Raw genomic sequence first — 13,750 nt, forward strand, 5'->3', positions numbered from 1 at the left:
GTTCTTTCTTTTGGCTGCTGGCTTCTGTGTGTGGTTTTACTTCCTCAGAATAAGAAGTGTCTACTTCTTTCAAGTTGTTTTGTGTCAGTAACACCTCGCGAAGAAGTCCACCGGAAGCTTTGCATTTAACAACTGTCATTAGAAGCCCAACAAATCCTGACTTGTACCGCGTCCGGCCCGCTGAACGCGCTGGCGCTTCCCTCTGGGGTCCTGTTCTCTCCGGGCATCGCTCGTCACTGTCCACTTTCTCTACGTGCTTTCAGGTGGAAACGGGGATGGTTTTTACATTAATACGTGTTTTATTGCCGTAGTTGGGCTATTCACTGAGTCAAGGTAAAGAAAATCTACCACAAATACTTAAAATAAGTTTTTGAAAATATTGTCATTCAAAACTTTGAATGATTGTTTCAAATATTTTAATTTTTTTTTCTCCCTTTATGGTAGATTCAACTAATGTTCGCTTGCTGTGCGTGTCTCCGCTCGTCCCCACAGAGGCCCCTCTGGGGACTTGGAGATGGGCCTCGGCTGTGACGGCGCCATGCCTTTGGGCGTGAACCCGCCCCTGGCCGGAGATGTCGCTGGTGGCACTTGTGAGTGACAGGCGGCCCTCCCCTCTCGCCCAGGTCACGGAGCTGCTGGACATCTCCATGGAGCTGGGCTGCTTCCTGGCCGGAGCGCTCATCTCTTCCCAAGGCCACATGGTCACTGAGGAGGTCGTGTCTTACATCGAGCCCATCCGTGACTTCCTGGTTATCATCTTCTTCGCATCCATAGGTAACCTTTCTTGTTCACGTCAGGACGTTCACGCGGTGTTCGTGAGACAGATGCACGTGACTTCTGTGACCTGCTTGCATATTTCTTTTTATTCAGCAAGAACAGTTCCATAAAAATTGGGGTCTGCAGAGAAACCTTACCGAAAAGAGGGAAAGTTTGTACTCGGGGACATTAACTTATTGATCGGCGGCCATGCTCTGGGGGTACTCGGATGCCCTCAGGGAGGACGACCCCCACTTTCAACTCCATGGGAAACGTATAGGTGCCCAGCAGGTTAGCAACTTAAAGTCAGCACCAAAATGGGACATTTGGGAGGAAAGGGTAATTTTGGCACCAAAAAGTGAAGCTGCAGTGTCGAGGTGTGCTGCCGTGTGAGTTGCCCCTGTGTCAGGTGCCTCTGTGCCCGGCACGTCCATGCACCCTGCTGCCCTCCACCCGGAGAGGCCACCCAGCAGGCGCCATGCCTACGCTCGCCGACAGGCTCAGCGCCGCCCCAGCGAGCCCAAGAACGTTGAAGAGCACAGGGCAGCCGGTCCTCAGAGTGGAGGGCAGAGTGGGGAGACCGCCCGTCACCAGACGGGGTAAGACCCTTTGCAGCTGCGTTAGCGACAGGTGTCCGCAGTGTTCTGAGAGAGAACCTTCTTGCCAGCAGGTGCCCCTTGCTCTGCCCCCCTTCCTGTCCATCCCCTGCCCATCCCTTGTTCTTTGTCCTTGTGTCTGGGTCTGTCTCTGTCCCTCCTGCCCCCCTTCCTGCCTGTCCCCTTCCGCCTGTCACTTCTCCAGATGAGGACCCATGAGGCCGACAGGGACAAGCTCCCTCTGACTGGGTCCCAGGCCACATTCCTCCCGGGGCCGCATCTCACTGACATGCGTGTGGCTCGTGTCCTGCCCGCAGGGCTGCGTGTAGTGTGTGCTGGTTAGAAATGAAAATCCCGTGGACGTGTTATCTAACAGACAGGCTTGCTGAACTCTCCCTCAGGTTAGGGTTCTTGACCTGCCGAGATCACAGGTGTCTAACGAGGACAGAGCCGTAGTGTTTTTGCTTTCGTTCTTCACGCTCAGCATGCGAAGGGCGTTCAACTGAGAAACGTGTGCACTCCACTGCTCGGGACAGAGTCTTTCTCTTTGGGGTTGCAAGCAACACAGAAGTGGTCCGTTTGAGATGACGCCTCGGGGCTGTGCCCACGAACCCGGTCCCTGACCCCTGCCCCATGTCAGGCCCCACGGAGCCGGGAGACTGCGCGGAGGGCCCACTGGCCGCAGTCAGTCCCAGGCAGGGGCAGTGGCCCTGGGGTCCCAGCACCACAGTGGGGCCACTGAGGGCCCTGGCTGAGCTCTGAGCAGTGAGAGCAGTGTGACCAGCAAAGGGCAGTTTGGGGCCCAGAGTGAAGGAGGGCCCCACCAGGGGGCTGAATGCAGAGGCAGCAGAGGCTGACACTGGCCCTGGAGGGCATCGGGGCGGGGATTCAGTGCAGGTGGAGGGACCCTCAGAGGGCAGCAAGGCCCCAGGCCCATGTGGCGGTGGGCGGCAGTGCAGACCCTGAGCCCCCATGTTCCTCCCACTAGACCAGGCGTCGCAGGCTCTGCTCCTCCTCACGATCATCTGGCACCTGACTTCCTAAGTCCCATGTCACTGAAACACCACTGTACCCATCCCTTTGTGCTGCACTTTTTTTAAGATTTTATTTATTTGAGAGAGAGCGAGCACGTGTACAAGCAGGGGGAGTGGGAGAGGGAGAAGCAGACTCCCCGCAGAGCAGGGAGCCCGACGCGGGGCTCGATCCCGGGACCCCGAGATCACGACCTGAGCCAAACGCGGACGCTTCACTGATGGAGCCGCCCTCCCCTGTGTTGTGTTGACGAGGCTTTTGAGCTGTGGCTCATGCTGCCAAAACGGATGCTGGCATGTGGGCAGCAGCAGCGCTGACGGAGCCTCTTCCCGGGCTACAGATGGCCGCCTGCTTGCTAGGTCCCCGTGTGGCCTTTCCCGGGACACAGTGCACTTGGGGACAGACACACGGAGACAGAGGAAGGGACGCGGGGCGGGGGGACTCCCGTGTCCCCTCCTCTCCTCACGAGGACACCAGTCCTGCTGGCTCAGGCACCCACCCTGTGGCCTCTCGTCGCCCTCAGTACCCCCTGGAAGCCATCTGCAGGTGCGGTGGCCTCAGCACCTGAAGTGGGGGCAGCGCGGTCGTGGCAGCTCCAGAGGCAGAAAGGAGTGGGGGCAGCCAGGCCTGTGCGGCCCCCACTCCGTCCCGCGCAACCACGACGACTAATCTCCCATCACTCCTTGTCTTACGGACGAGGCCAATGACGCGATGTTTCTTGTTACAGACTTTTCAACAAGGATTTCATCCTCTCGGATCCCCCTTCCTGGGACACAGAGAGGAATTCTGAAGTGGGCACTGCCCGTCCTCATTCTTAGAGGCGCCCTGGAGGCTGTTGTGGGCCCGTCTGGGTGTGACGGCTCACACTGCCACCTCTGGGCCTAGCGCGCATGCGAGGTGACTGGGGGGCTAGTGATGATTGACGGACCGTGTGCCACGTTCTGCTTCCCACGTCTGCCGAAGGAGGTCAGGAGGTGTGCCAGGGTCCATGCTTGGTTCGTGGTGGACCTGACATGGGCGTGCAGAGCCCGGGTCCTAGGGACACGGCCGGTATCTGTTGGGAGGACGAGTGACTGCATGTCCGTAAGCAGGAAAACTACGGCGGCTTGTGTGCCTCTTGTCAGAAGCGCGTGTGGCAGGTGCGCCAGAGTGTGGATCTGTGTACGCGGTGCTCTGCTCGCCGCACAGAGGTCCGAGTGAGGAGTGTGTCCACCCTCAGAGTGGAGAGCCTCTGCCGTCCGGCCTGCGTGCTTGGGTCCGGCGCATGCTTATCCTCGGGAGAGGGAGGCCCCTGAGCTTCGAAGTAAGTCAGCGATAGCCGTCAGTGTGCCCGGTGGGGAAGTGGGCAGGCGGGGGCCGCCGTTGCCCAGGCAGGTCCGTGCAGTGGGCCGGGTTGGGGATGTGTGCACAGGAGTGCTCACACTGGTCACTTCCGACTGCGGGTGACAGTGTGACGAGCTGGTCTGCAGCCATAGTGCTGGGGGGTCGTCAGGGCTCGGGGGGCACTGCAGGTTGGGGAGGTGGCCGAGGCAGACCCAGGAAGAGGGAAGTTGCCAGGAAGGAGGTCGGGGCAGGTGCTCATCAGCAGGCCCCCGTGGGTGGATGCTGCAGAATTCCAGGGAAGAGAAGGCTGTCTTGTGAGCACGGGGGTTCTGGGGTTTGTGTTTCTGAGTCAAACAGGTGTGTCCCTGCCCCCGACGTGAGCTCCAGGTGCCCTCCCTAGAGGTGTGGGGCCGGCCACCGAGCGAGGAGGGGCCCACCAGCACCCACCCCTCGTCCCTCATCCCTGGCACGCTCCCAGCAGGCACTGACCGCAGCGGGAAAACCATTCTCGGTGGTTTTGCCAGGGCAGCAAGCAGCCACGAGTGGCCAGGCTTCTCTCCCCCCTTGTTTCCAGGCCCCGGGAGGTGCCTGCACCTCACACAGAACGTTTTCACAAAGGAAAATCACTTAGCCGCTGCCTGCCATGCCGTTTTGCCAAGTCCTGGGAGTGAAGTCTGGTGGAGGGTGGCCCTGGGCACCCGGGCCGCTGTCCCTGTGGCGAGCCGGCTCAGAGCACCAGCAGCAGGGGTCCCTCGTGCAGGGCAAGGACAGAAGGAAGCCTGAGCATCGAGGGCTCGTGGTTGAGGATGAGGCGGGTGGGCCTGCGAGAATGACCCTGTCTGTCCTTTCCCTAACAGGCCTTCATGTGTTCCCCACTTTCGTGGTGTATGAGCTCACCATCCTGATGGTCCTCACGCTGTCGGTGGTGATCATGAAGGTATGGATTCTCCTTCTCGGTGCTTCGCGATTGGTACAATTCCTGTCATTTTTGGTTATATGTGTCACAGAGCCTACCTTCCTACCCATAGTGACGCTGAGTCTGCAAAGCTCCAACAGCACCACTTACCCTGAACCCCTCTTGCCTCCCAGCAGTCTGGGGACGGGGCGGGGTAGGACCGGGGCCTTTGGGTTTGTTTTCCTTCATTTGTCTCAGAATTGGGTATGTTTGAAATGGGAGTTAGGAAAGCTGGGCCAGGAGAAGCGACTTCTGGACGTCCCGGGAGGCCCCTGCACTTGGACATTCCTCCCGAGCTCTGCTAGCAATCTGCACTCATGTACAGTTCGTTGTTTATATGTTTTGAAATTATTATAATACTTTTGCCCACTAAATCAGTGGCTTATTATAAAAGGGTATAACTCAGGAACAGCCAGATGGAAGCGATGCCCGGGGCAGGGCGTGGGGGCGGGTCATGGGGCGCCTGTGCCTGTCGGGACGCCTCACAAACTTCCAGTTTAACAGCCACTGAGAATGACCTCATTGCTGTGTCCTCCATGACTGCAGGTGCTTGAGTTGCCTGTGTTAACATTCATTTCAGGGTCCGATTGCCTACTCAGTAGCTGTCTGGCTTTGTAGATTATAAAAGTTGACTTAAAATACTAGTTTTTTTTTAATTGGGGTGGGAAGGCACAGAAGGAGAGGGAGAGAGAGAATCTCACGCAGCAGACTCCACGCCCAGCAGGGAGCCCAATGTGGGGCTCGATCTCACGACCCGAGATCAGGACCTGAGCCAAAACCAAGAGTCGGACACTGAACCGACGGAGCCATCCAGGTGCCCCTGACTTAAAATACTTTGACTGGAAGGAATCCGAATCCCTGATGATTGTTGCACTTGCTCCGCGGGTTCTGGACCACTCACCTCTGGACTGTGCTCACGTGAGAGAGCTACAGTCCTCTTGTTAGAAAGTAAAATGTCCTTGAGCGCTGCCTGCTGCCTGACTTGGTCTGGGGGGAAGACCTAGCTGTCTGCTAGTGAACCTGAACCCTTGATTTTGCGTTGTTCAGCGTGGTTTTCTGTCCCTCTGTGTCCCTTTGGTGCTTCTGCTTATGTCCCCAGGGTGTCCGGCGAGGGCTCGTGTCTGTTTTCTGCTCAGCCGGCAGGCTCGGGCGAGGCAGTAACGGGTCGCTCTCGCAGTTTGCTCTGGCAGCTCTGGTCTTGTCCCTCCTCCTGCCGAAGAGCAGTCAGTACGTCAAGTGGATCGTGGCTGCGGGGCTGGCGCAGGTCAGCGAGCTCTCTTTTGTCCTGGGGAGCAGAGCGCGCAGAGCTGGTATCATTTCTCGGGAGGTGAGTCTGCACCCACGTTGTATGTTCGGGGAGCCCCGGCCTGCACCCCCCACCCTGCCGTCTGAGCATCCCGCCTGCGGCTCCGCAGCTGGTGCGGGGCCGGCGCTCTGCCTCTCACCCAGCGCGGACGATTAGTCGCTGTCAACGCTGCCCGGTCCCCTCACGCATCTCTGGCGGAAGAAGAACTAAATCTCAAGGCCCCCCCCGCTGGTTTGTGTACGGCCTCCCTGGGACCGCGTCTGAGCGGCGCCCCCGCACTCGGGTCTGACTCCCGAAACCACTGAAAAGGCAGAGCTGGAATGTTGTCAGGTGAAAGTCCCTGGTTTGTTTGGGGTTTTTTCATGAAATACTTTGCAACATTTGCCTTACACGTAAAAGTTGAGTTTGGGTCGCTGTGACAAGTGCTTCTGAAGACACCGTATCTCCAAATTTTAGGGAGTCGGAGTGAAACCTTTAATAGAAATGATGGCAGAGCTTCCTCTGTATAAAATACACGGAGGTTTTTCCTGTGTATCAGTATACACCAAAGTTTGGGGCTTCTTTGATCAGCTCCTCCTTCCCCCACCACAGCTTTAAGCCTGCAGGGTGCTGGGCCCTCCACGTGGCGCCTGGAAGGTGAGCCCCCTGCCCCCCGTTTGCCTCCTTCCCCTCTGTCCCTGGCCCCTTTGTCCTGGGCCTGGCTTTCTCGCGAGCCGGGTATTTGCACACCCACCCACGGCCATGCACTTGCCTTGTCCTCCTCTCTAGTTTTGTTCGTTTGCCCTTTGAACTAGAACGTGATGAATATTGTCTGATGACCCCTGGTTGTCACTTTACACTTGACAAACAGGACGTTTGTGCTTGGCGGTGACCCCCACCCCAGGGGTCAGTGGGCCACAGTGTGTGGTCCACTGTGCAAGAGCTAATGTCCTTTAGAGCAGGGCCAGCGTGAGCCCTCCGTGAGCTGAGGACCAGTGACGTCACTGTTTCAGTGAAAGCAGGGTGGACATTAATGGGACTCTGCTGTGGATAAATGGATAAATACTGGGTCATGGTATAGGAGCAGACGGGAGACCACACACGCTTTCCCCAGACTCGTAACCGTGGGGGCCGGCTCACCACGCCCGTGGTTCTAGCTTAGAAACAGGGCGCTCTCAAATTGGGGGTTTGTGGACACACAAGCTCATGAATGGTAGTTTCTACTCAAACCTAACTGGATCCCCCAGCACCCTTCTGCATCTGAGTTTTGTTTTGCCCTTTTTGTGCAAGTATGTGTAAATGTGTCGGGCAGGCCCTTGAACCAGGGCGGGGCTTTGTCTGCTGCCCCCTTTCAGCGAGCACCCCTCCCTTGGGCACCCTGTTGCCGGTGAGCGCCCCCCCCGCACCGTGAGATGCCTCCAATATCCGGTTCTGCACACCTGCCCCCTAATTTGGGCCAAGGGAATATAGAAGCTCCTCTTAGTGCCTGGGACATGCTGTAAGCACTCAGAATTCAGTGCTTGTCTGCCATAGTCATGAGTGTGAGGAAGATAGGATGCATCTCAACTGTGGAGAAACGATGGATGAGGGATGACATCATGATGTCATGATGAGGGATGCGCACAGGCCCCGTGCGAGACCCGCGCTGGGGCCGCGGGGTGGGGCCCGTGCGAGACCCGCGCTGGGGCCGCGGGGTGGGCCCCGTCTGAGACCCGCGCTGGGGCCGCGGGCTGGGCCCCGTGCGAGACCCGAGACCCGTGCTGGGGCCGCGGGCTGGGCCCCGTGCGAGACCCGCGCTGGGGCCGCGGGGTGGGCCCGTGGCCCTGGGGGGTGTGCAGGGGCACCTCCTACTCCTGCGTGTGACCACCGTCAGCCTTACCTCTTCCAGGTGTACCTCCTCATCCTGAGTGTGACCACACTCAGCCTCTTGCTGGCCCCAGTGCTGTGGAGAGCCGCCATCACGAGGTGTGCGCCTCGGCCAGAGAGACGGTCGAGTCTCTGAGGGCAGCGACAGGGACACATGGCTTCAGAAGTGAGACCCCTCGCCTCGGGGACAAAGCGCTCCGTGGGAGGGGCTCCCCGTGTACCCAGCGTGCCGACTTCCTGCCGTAGCTTCGGGTCTTCCAGAGTAATTTATTGCATTCAGTTGATCATGCACAGTATAAATATAACGCTGCATTTTACAGATCACCTTGACTGTTTTGCCTGGATGTGCCTTTTTTTCTGAAATTGTTAACTTTCTATTGTTACTTCATCAGTTCATGATTTTTTGGTAAAAAAAAAAATCAGAAAGGTTTTTTATTTATTCAACTTTTGTGTTGTAATCTGTTGGTCAATATTTGTTATTAAACATTTCTGTGATATGAAATTTTAATTCTGGCAGTGAGTTTGGAAAGTTACTTTAGTCCTTACTGTTTTCTAAAATGAAAAATATCTTCTAAATGTCTATTTGTTTTTATTACAATAATTTTAAATAAAACATTCATGTCAGTTTATTAAATGTCATTCTTTTAAAATATTTGCTTTGAATCACAAGAATATGCATGCTTTAATAAAGATCATTTATGATCAGAGAAATTAATTGGAATTTTTCTTAGATTTTCGTGTTAAACTAATCTTTGACAGTTTTCAAAAGTTAGGATGATTTGTACCTTGCCACATCATTCTCTAAGAGACCAAAGCCTAAGTTGTAACTTTGATTTTTAAAGTATATTTTGGTTCCTATATGGTCCATTTTGGAGAGCCCAGGGCTGGAAGGTCTGATCTTACAGATTTCCCTGAGGGGCGCTGAGTGGAGTGTCCTGTCAAGATGGGCTTTAGGAGCCTAGCAGTCTGACCAGAGCCCTCACGGCAGAGGGAAGGCCGCCTCGTGCACGACGACGTACCGCAGGTGTGACCGTGTGATTAACACTCTGGGAGGAAGTAGCTGCCTCTGGTCCGCAGGAAATCGGCGGAGAAGTGGTACAGCCCTGGTTTTATTCATTTCTCAGTCGGCGCATCAGGGCCCTTCCCTCCAAACCGCTGGGTGTGGACGCGTGCGCAGGACGCTTTCTCTTACCCGTGCGCGTGCCCACCTTGCCCGGCAGGCGGAACCCGCTCGCGGCGGCCTCTGGGGTGCCTCTTCTTGTTCTTTCATTTTGGATCCCCAGCACCTGAGGGCAGAGCCAGGAGCTCGAGAAATTGTGTTGAGCTGAAGGAGACCTATTTGCGCTGACACAGTTGTCCCCAGAACATGGAGGTAGCATCGCTGTGAGAGAGTGCTGAGTCGAGACGCCAAGAGGACGCACCTCTGGAAGACCCCAGCCCCAGGACGAGGCCTCCTCACCTTCCGCTCACCTCTCAGGGCCCACCATCCACGTCCCTGCCACACAGTGAGGCCACAGAGCCCTCCACGGCCCTGTCCTCACTCTCCCCTCCTCATCCAGGCTTGGGGAGCTCAGCTCTCTCCTCTCCGCCCCTGCAAGCCCCTGCCCCTGTGGCCATCAGCGTTTCCTCTGTGGCCCAGTCCGGCTTCGATCGCTGGCAGAGGAAAGCGTGCTTGCCGACCAGCCCCGCAGTGATGTCCTCACCTGGAATTTAAAACTTGGTGTCCGGTTTGAGTCTGTTCCTTGTGGATTGACATTTGAGACGCAGAGCTGAAGACAGAGGGGCGGGTCGGGGCGCCACCTGCTGACAGCGAGCGCCTCACCCGGTCCCCAACACCCGTCGTCAACGCCAGGAGCGCTCGCCCGACCCCCAGCTCCTCCCGCCTCTGGTCCCCACGCGCATCGCACGCGTTCCAACCTGCTGGCGCCCTCGCATGGCCCTCCCCCTTCCCGGGTCCGAGTGCTGCCCCTAAGCCTCTGGGAGGTAGGCCCCCGCATCCTCGGTGTCCTGGCGTGCTGCTGGGCGTGGGGGGCAGGATGGAGGCCTGAGCCCCACGTGGAAGAGCTTCATTCGGCCTGAGGGAAGCCGGAGGACGTCCAGCACCATCTGGCTGGAAGGTTGAGAGCCGCGGCTGTTGGAGCAGATCTTCCGTGGGAGGTCAGTTAGGAGAGACGCTTGCTTGGTTTGCTTGCGCGACAGACACAGGAGAACATTCGTGGTCAGAAGTCAGTGTGTGAGGCAGCCTCCGCCACGGCTCCCGGGCCACGGGCACCTGATGTGGCGGAGCAGAGCCCCCCGGGGAAGGCGGCGGCCGTGCCTCCCTCGGAGCGCTAACCCGTGGTTGAACAGGCCATGCTGCCGGAGCCTAGATGGGGGGTGGGGGCGAGGGGGGGCGGACAGCCAGGCTTCATGCCCCCAGGCAGAGCAGACACGGCCAGTATCTGCTTCGGACACCACGTCTCCTGCGCCCAGGACGGTCGTGGTACGTCAGAGCCCGGAAGGGGGAAGGTGAGGCACAGGCTCGGGACCGGCTGCAGGGCAAGCGCGGGAGCCTGGGTGCCCAGGACCTGCAGGGCACAGGTGCAGTGGGGCTGTGGTACCGGGCGAGACTGAGACCCCCTGGGCTCGGGCAGGTGACAGGTGAGGGGCATGCAGGTGAAGATGACGAAGGAGCGGCCAGGGCGTGCGGGCTCCCTGGGGTGGGCGGCTGCTCCGGTGTCCAACTCCAGGACTCCTGCCGGCTCCCCCACCCCCCTGGGATGTGGCCGCTGCCGGCCCTTGGCCCTTGGCATGAAGGTCAGGGTGCCCCCGCCGCTCCGTGGCTCCCAGTCCAGACTGCCTACGCCTGTGGGCCAGGGCCCCAGAGCTCTCTGTTCCTCGTGCCTGGTGGCAGCCCCGGCCCCTCCATATGTCCTTATTCATCTGGGGAGTCGCTGAGCCCGGCCCACCCACGGCGCCTGGCCACACACCGGCTCCCTCCTCCCCCTGGCTGCCCGGGGCCAAGGTCCGCGGCTTCGCCAGCACTGGGCCTCGAGGCTGGCTGTGGAAAGTCCGTGCCCCCTGCACGCGAGACGGGCGGAGAAGTCGGCTGGCCCCGATTCCATCAGCTCATCCAGACAGAGCGAGGCGTGTCTTTCCTGAGGGCAAGTAGGGCCTGGTGCCCTGCAGGCCTCTGGCCTCCCTCGCCTGGCCAGAGTGAAGAGGCCTTTGCTTTGCTTGCTTTAGGGATGGACCATGCAAGGGAGGGATGGGCTGAGGGGTCCAGCGGGCATGGGCCGAGGGCAGGGCCCGTCCCCAGCTGCTCCAGGAGCTCATGGGGGCTCGGGCTGAACCCTGACCCCCCTGCCTGGGGGGCCTGCCGACACCTGCCTTTGAATGCAGCGTGAAGAATCAAGAAACATGACGTGCTCATTATGTAGAAATTTGGGGAGAACGTGCCTGGGGGAGGGCGGGGGCAGGCCTTTATTAGGATGAGCCCGATGCGCCCACATCCCCCTTGCTTGCTGTGAGGATCCTCGCTGCCTTTAGAAACCTTGTCACGGGCTGTTTCTCCCACGCAGGCCGCGTCCGCGTGGGTGTGGTTGCCACAGGAAACAGCGCTGCTGCTGGGACGCCCCCCCTCGAGGCCCCTCGCCCTGCCTCCCCGGCCCTTCAGAGCTCCCCGCCGGTGCCCGCTTCCTTCTCTGACGAGCCGTTAGGGGCGCGAACGCTTTCACAGAAGCGCTGCGTCCTGTGGTCTTCCACTCAACCGCGTGTTTCTGACTCATCCTGGTGCCGAGTCTGAGGCAGACATTCTCACCTTCTGTGACCATCGCTTCCGTGAAGACGCTGCAAAGTGCTTCTGTTGCCACCCGTGTCCCAACATCGTCACCACGGAACAGTCCGGAGGAAGAGGCAGGGGTTCCTCACGTGCGGCCTCGGGGTCTTTGACTCCTGCAGGTAGACACAGAAGCGTTCCTGGGCGCCCAGGGGTGTGTGCCAGGAGCTTCTCAAGCAGCACGTTAGCACCTACCTGGTGGCGGTCAGCCTTTGTCACCTCCTCCACAGGACGCTCACGAGCCACAAAAGATCCTCTGACGGCCTGTGTTGAGGCGCTAGTCCCAGGGCAGGGGTGACGTGGAGCGACCCGAAAGCGCCCGACCCGTGGTGGGTGTGGCTGCGTCACAGACGGGTCTGGGGGGACGCCCAGTGGCGTCCACGAGTCCAGGACGACTTGGGAGCTGTCCACCCAGCGCGGCTCTGTCCAGACGGAGTCCGGGTCCCATCGGTCGGGACTGGGGCCTGAACATGAGTGTTTCTTTTTTTTTTTTTTAAGATTTTATTTATTTATTTGACACAGAGAGAGCGAGCACAAGTAGGCAGAACGGCAGGCAGAGGGAGAGGGAGAAGCAGACTCCCCGCTGAGTGGGGAGCCCAATGCGGGGCTCGATCCCAGGACCCCGGGACCATGACCTGAGCCAAAGGCAGACGTTTAACCGACTGAGCCACCCAGGCGCCCCAACATGAGTGTTTCTAACACATTTCCAGGCAGGGCTGATGCTGCTGGGCCGGGAGCACCCGGGAGACGCAGCCGTCCAGCTCATGGTGGCCCTAGCTGCACCTTTGCTGACTGGACACGTGAACCCAGATGGTGAAGATAAAGGCCTCCGAGCCAGGAACAGAGTCTGGAACAGAGCCGCCGCGGCACTGGGCTCCGTGGATCACTGAGCAGCATCTCTCCAACAGCAGACTCTGGTGGAGGAGGCGTCCCCTGGAGTGGATCATAGCCGTGGGAGCACAGCCACCCAGCCAGGAAAGTGTTGTTGCCGGGCCTCTGGTTCCATCATACACACGTGTGTCACATGTGTGTGGTGGCCAGTCAGACTTTGAAACCGCTGGTGTAAGGGAAGAGGGTCCAGGAGGGCAGAAAGCAGGTGCTTCCTGGGGCTGGGGGGCCGTGGGGGCGCTCAGGAGACCCTAGCTTCCAGCAGCTTCGGCCCCGACCAGGCGCCAGGCGAGCACCACCGCGGGCGTCCAGAGCAGAGAGGGAGGCTGGCGTGCTTCTCAGGGAGCGCCCACGTGTCCGTCCGGACTGGGGTGCAGGCTGCACATGGGGGGCGTACCAGTTGTCCGTACGAAGCAAGCAACTGGAATCTCTTTAAACGTAACCAGATTATTTCATGATTCATGAATAAAATAAAGTGTGGAGAAATGACACAAGAACTTAGGTGTGCGCACAGGGGAGAGGAGGGGGGCGCCGGGAAAGAAGAGAGCGTTTACAAACAAAGGGGCATCGTTATTTCAAAAGGAGGAGTGTCTGAGAGGGAGAACATCACATCAAGCGCTGCGCCCTAGCTGCGGGGCGGGTCCTGCAGCCGGTCCCTGGGGGATGTCCCGAGGGAGGCGCTTTTATGGACTTGCTGTTACCTCATACCCGCTTTAGGGATCAAAGTGTTGTCTTGGCATGGATCCCTCACATGGGGGGTTGGACAACATTTTGAGATGTGTTTCCTCCCCTAAATTACCTTTTCTTCCCTCAAAATGGACTCAGGGTGGATCATAATAGTCCAGAGGACAGAAGTAGCCTGCAAGTCTTCCTGATGTTTTACAAAAGCCCTCCAAAATTTGGAGGGTCCACCAAGAAGGTAAAAGGAAGGTGAATTTGCACATTAAGGTGGAGGTTGGGGAGCCGCCCCACGTGTGCTAGAGGACGGGATCCAGCAGCCTCACGAAGGACCCCACATGCCCGTGGAGTCATGGCCATGACCCTGCACATCCTGGGTGGAGAGGAGAAAACCCCAAGAGCAAGAGGAAAGCCCCCAGGAGCCCAGCGGATGGACAGAGGCTGAACATAGGCCGGCTGTCCAAGGATGCCGCCTCTCAGCCCTGGGACCACGCACCAGGCTCCTGCACGGGCAGTGGGCGGCTCCCTCGTCCACGCCGGTCTCCGCCGCTCGG

The 13,750-nt window shown here is 58.7% G+C and overlaps 1 protein-coding gene across 6 annotated transcripts in view; it reads left to right on the plus strand.

Annotated features, from left to right (window-relative positions):
• Positions 1–8,517, plus strand: part of SLC9D1 (solute carrier family 9 member D1) — a 46,709-nt gene extending 38,192 nt beyond the window's left edge. For 2 of the 6 annotated variants that reach the window (XM_081815246.1, XM_081815247.1), the window contains exons 10-13: positions 624–774; positions 4,565–4,644; positions 5,762–5,989; positions 7,836–8,512. In XM_081815246.1, coding sequence (XP_081671372.1) covers positions 624–774; positions 4,565–4,644; positions 5,762–5,989; positions 7,836–7,949 — 573 coding nt within the window. In that variant the 3' untranslated portion in view covers positions 7,950–8,512. Of the gene's footprint in view, positions 1–623; positions 775–4,564; positions 4,645–5,761; positions 5,990–7,835 lie in introns of all 6 variants that reach the window. The other 4 variants (XM_081815248.1, XM_081815249.1, XM_081815251.1 and 1 more) reach the window with 3 other exon arrangements.
• The last annotated feature ends 5,233 nt before the right edge of the window (positions 8,518–13,750 follow it).

The sequence above is a fragment of the Leptonychotes weddellii genome, chromosome 3 (genome assembly GCF_054177405.1).
Source record: "Leptonychotes weddellii isolate Sample4059 chromosome 3, ASM5417740v2, whole genome shotgun sequence".
Taxonomy (NCBI): Eukaryota; Metazoa; Chordata; class Mammalia; order Carnivora; family Phocidae; genus Leptonychotes; species Leptonychotes weddellii.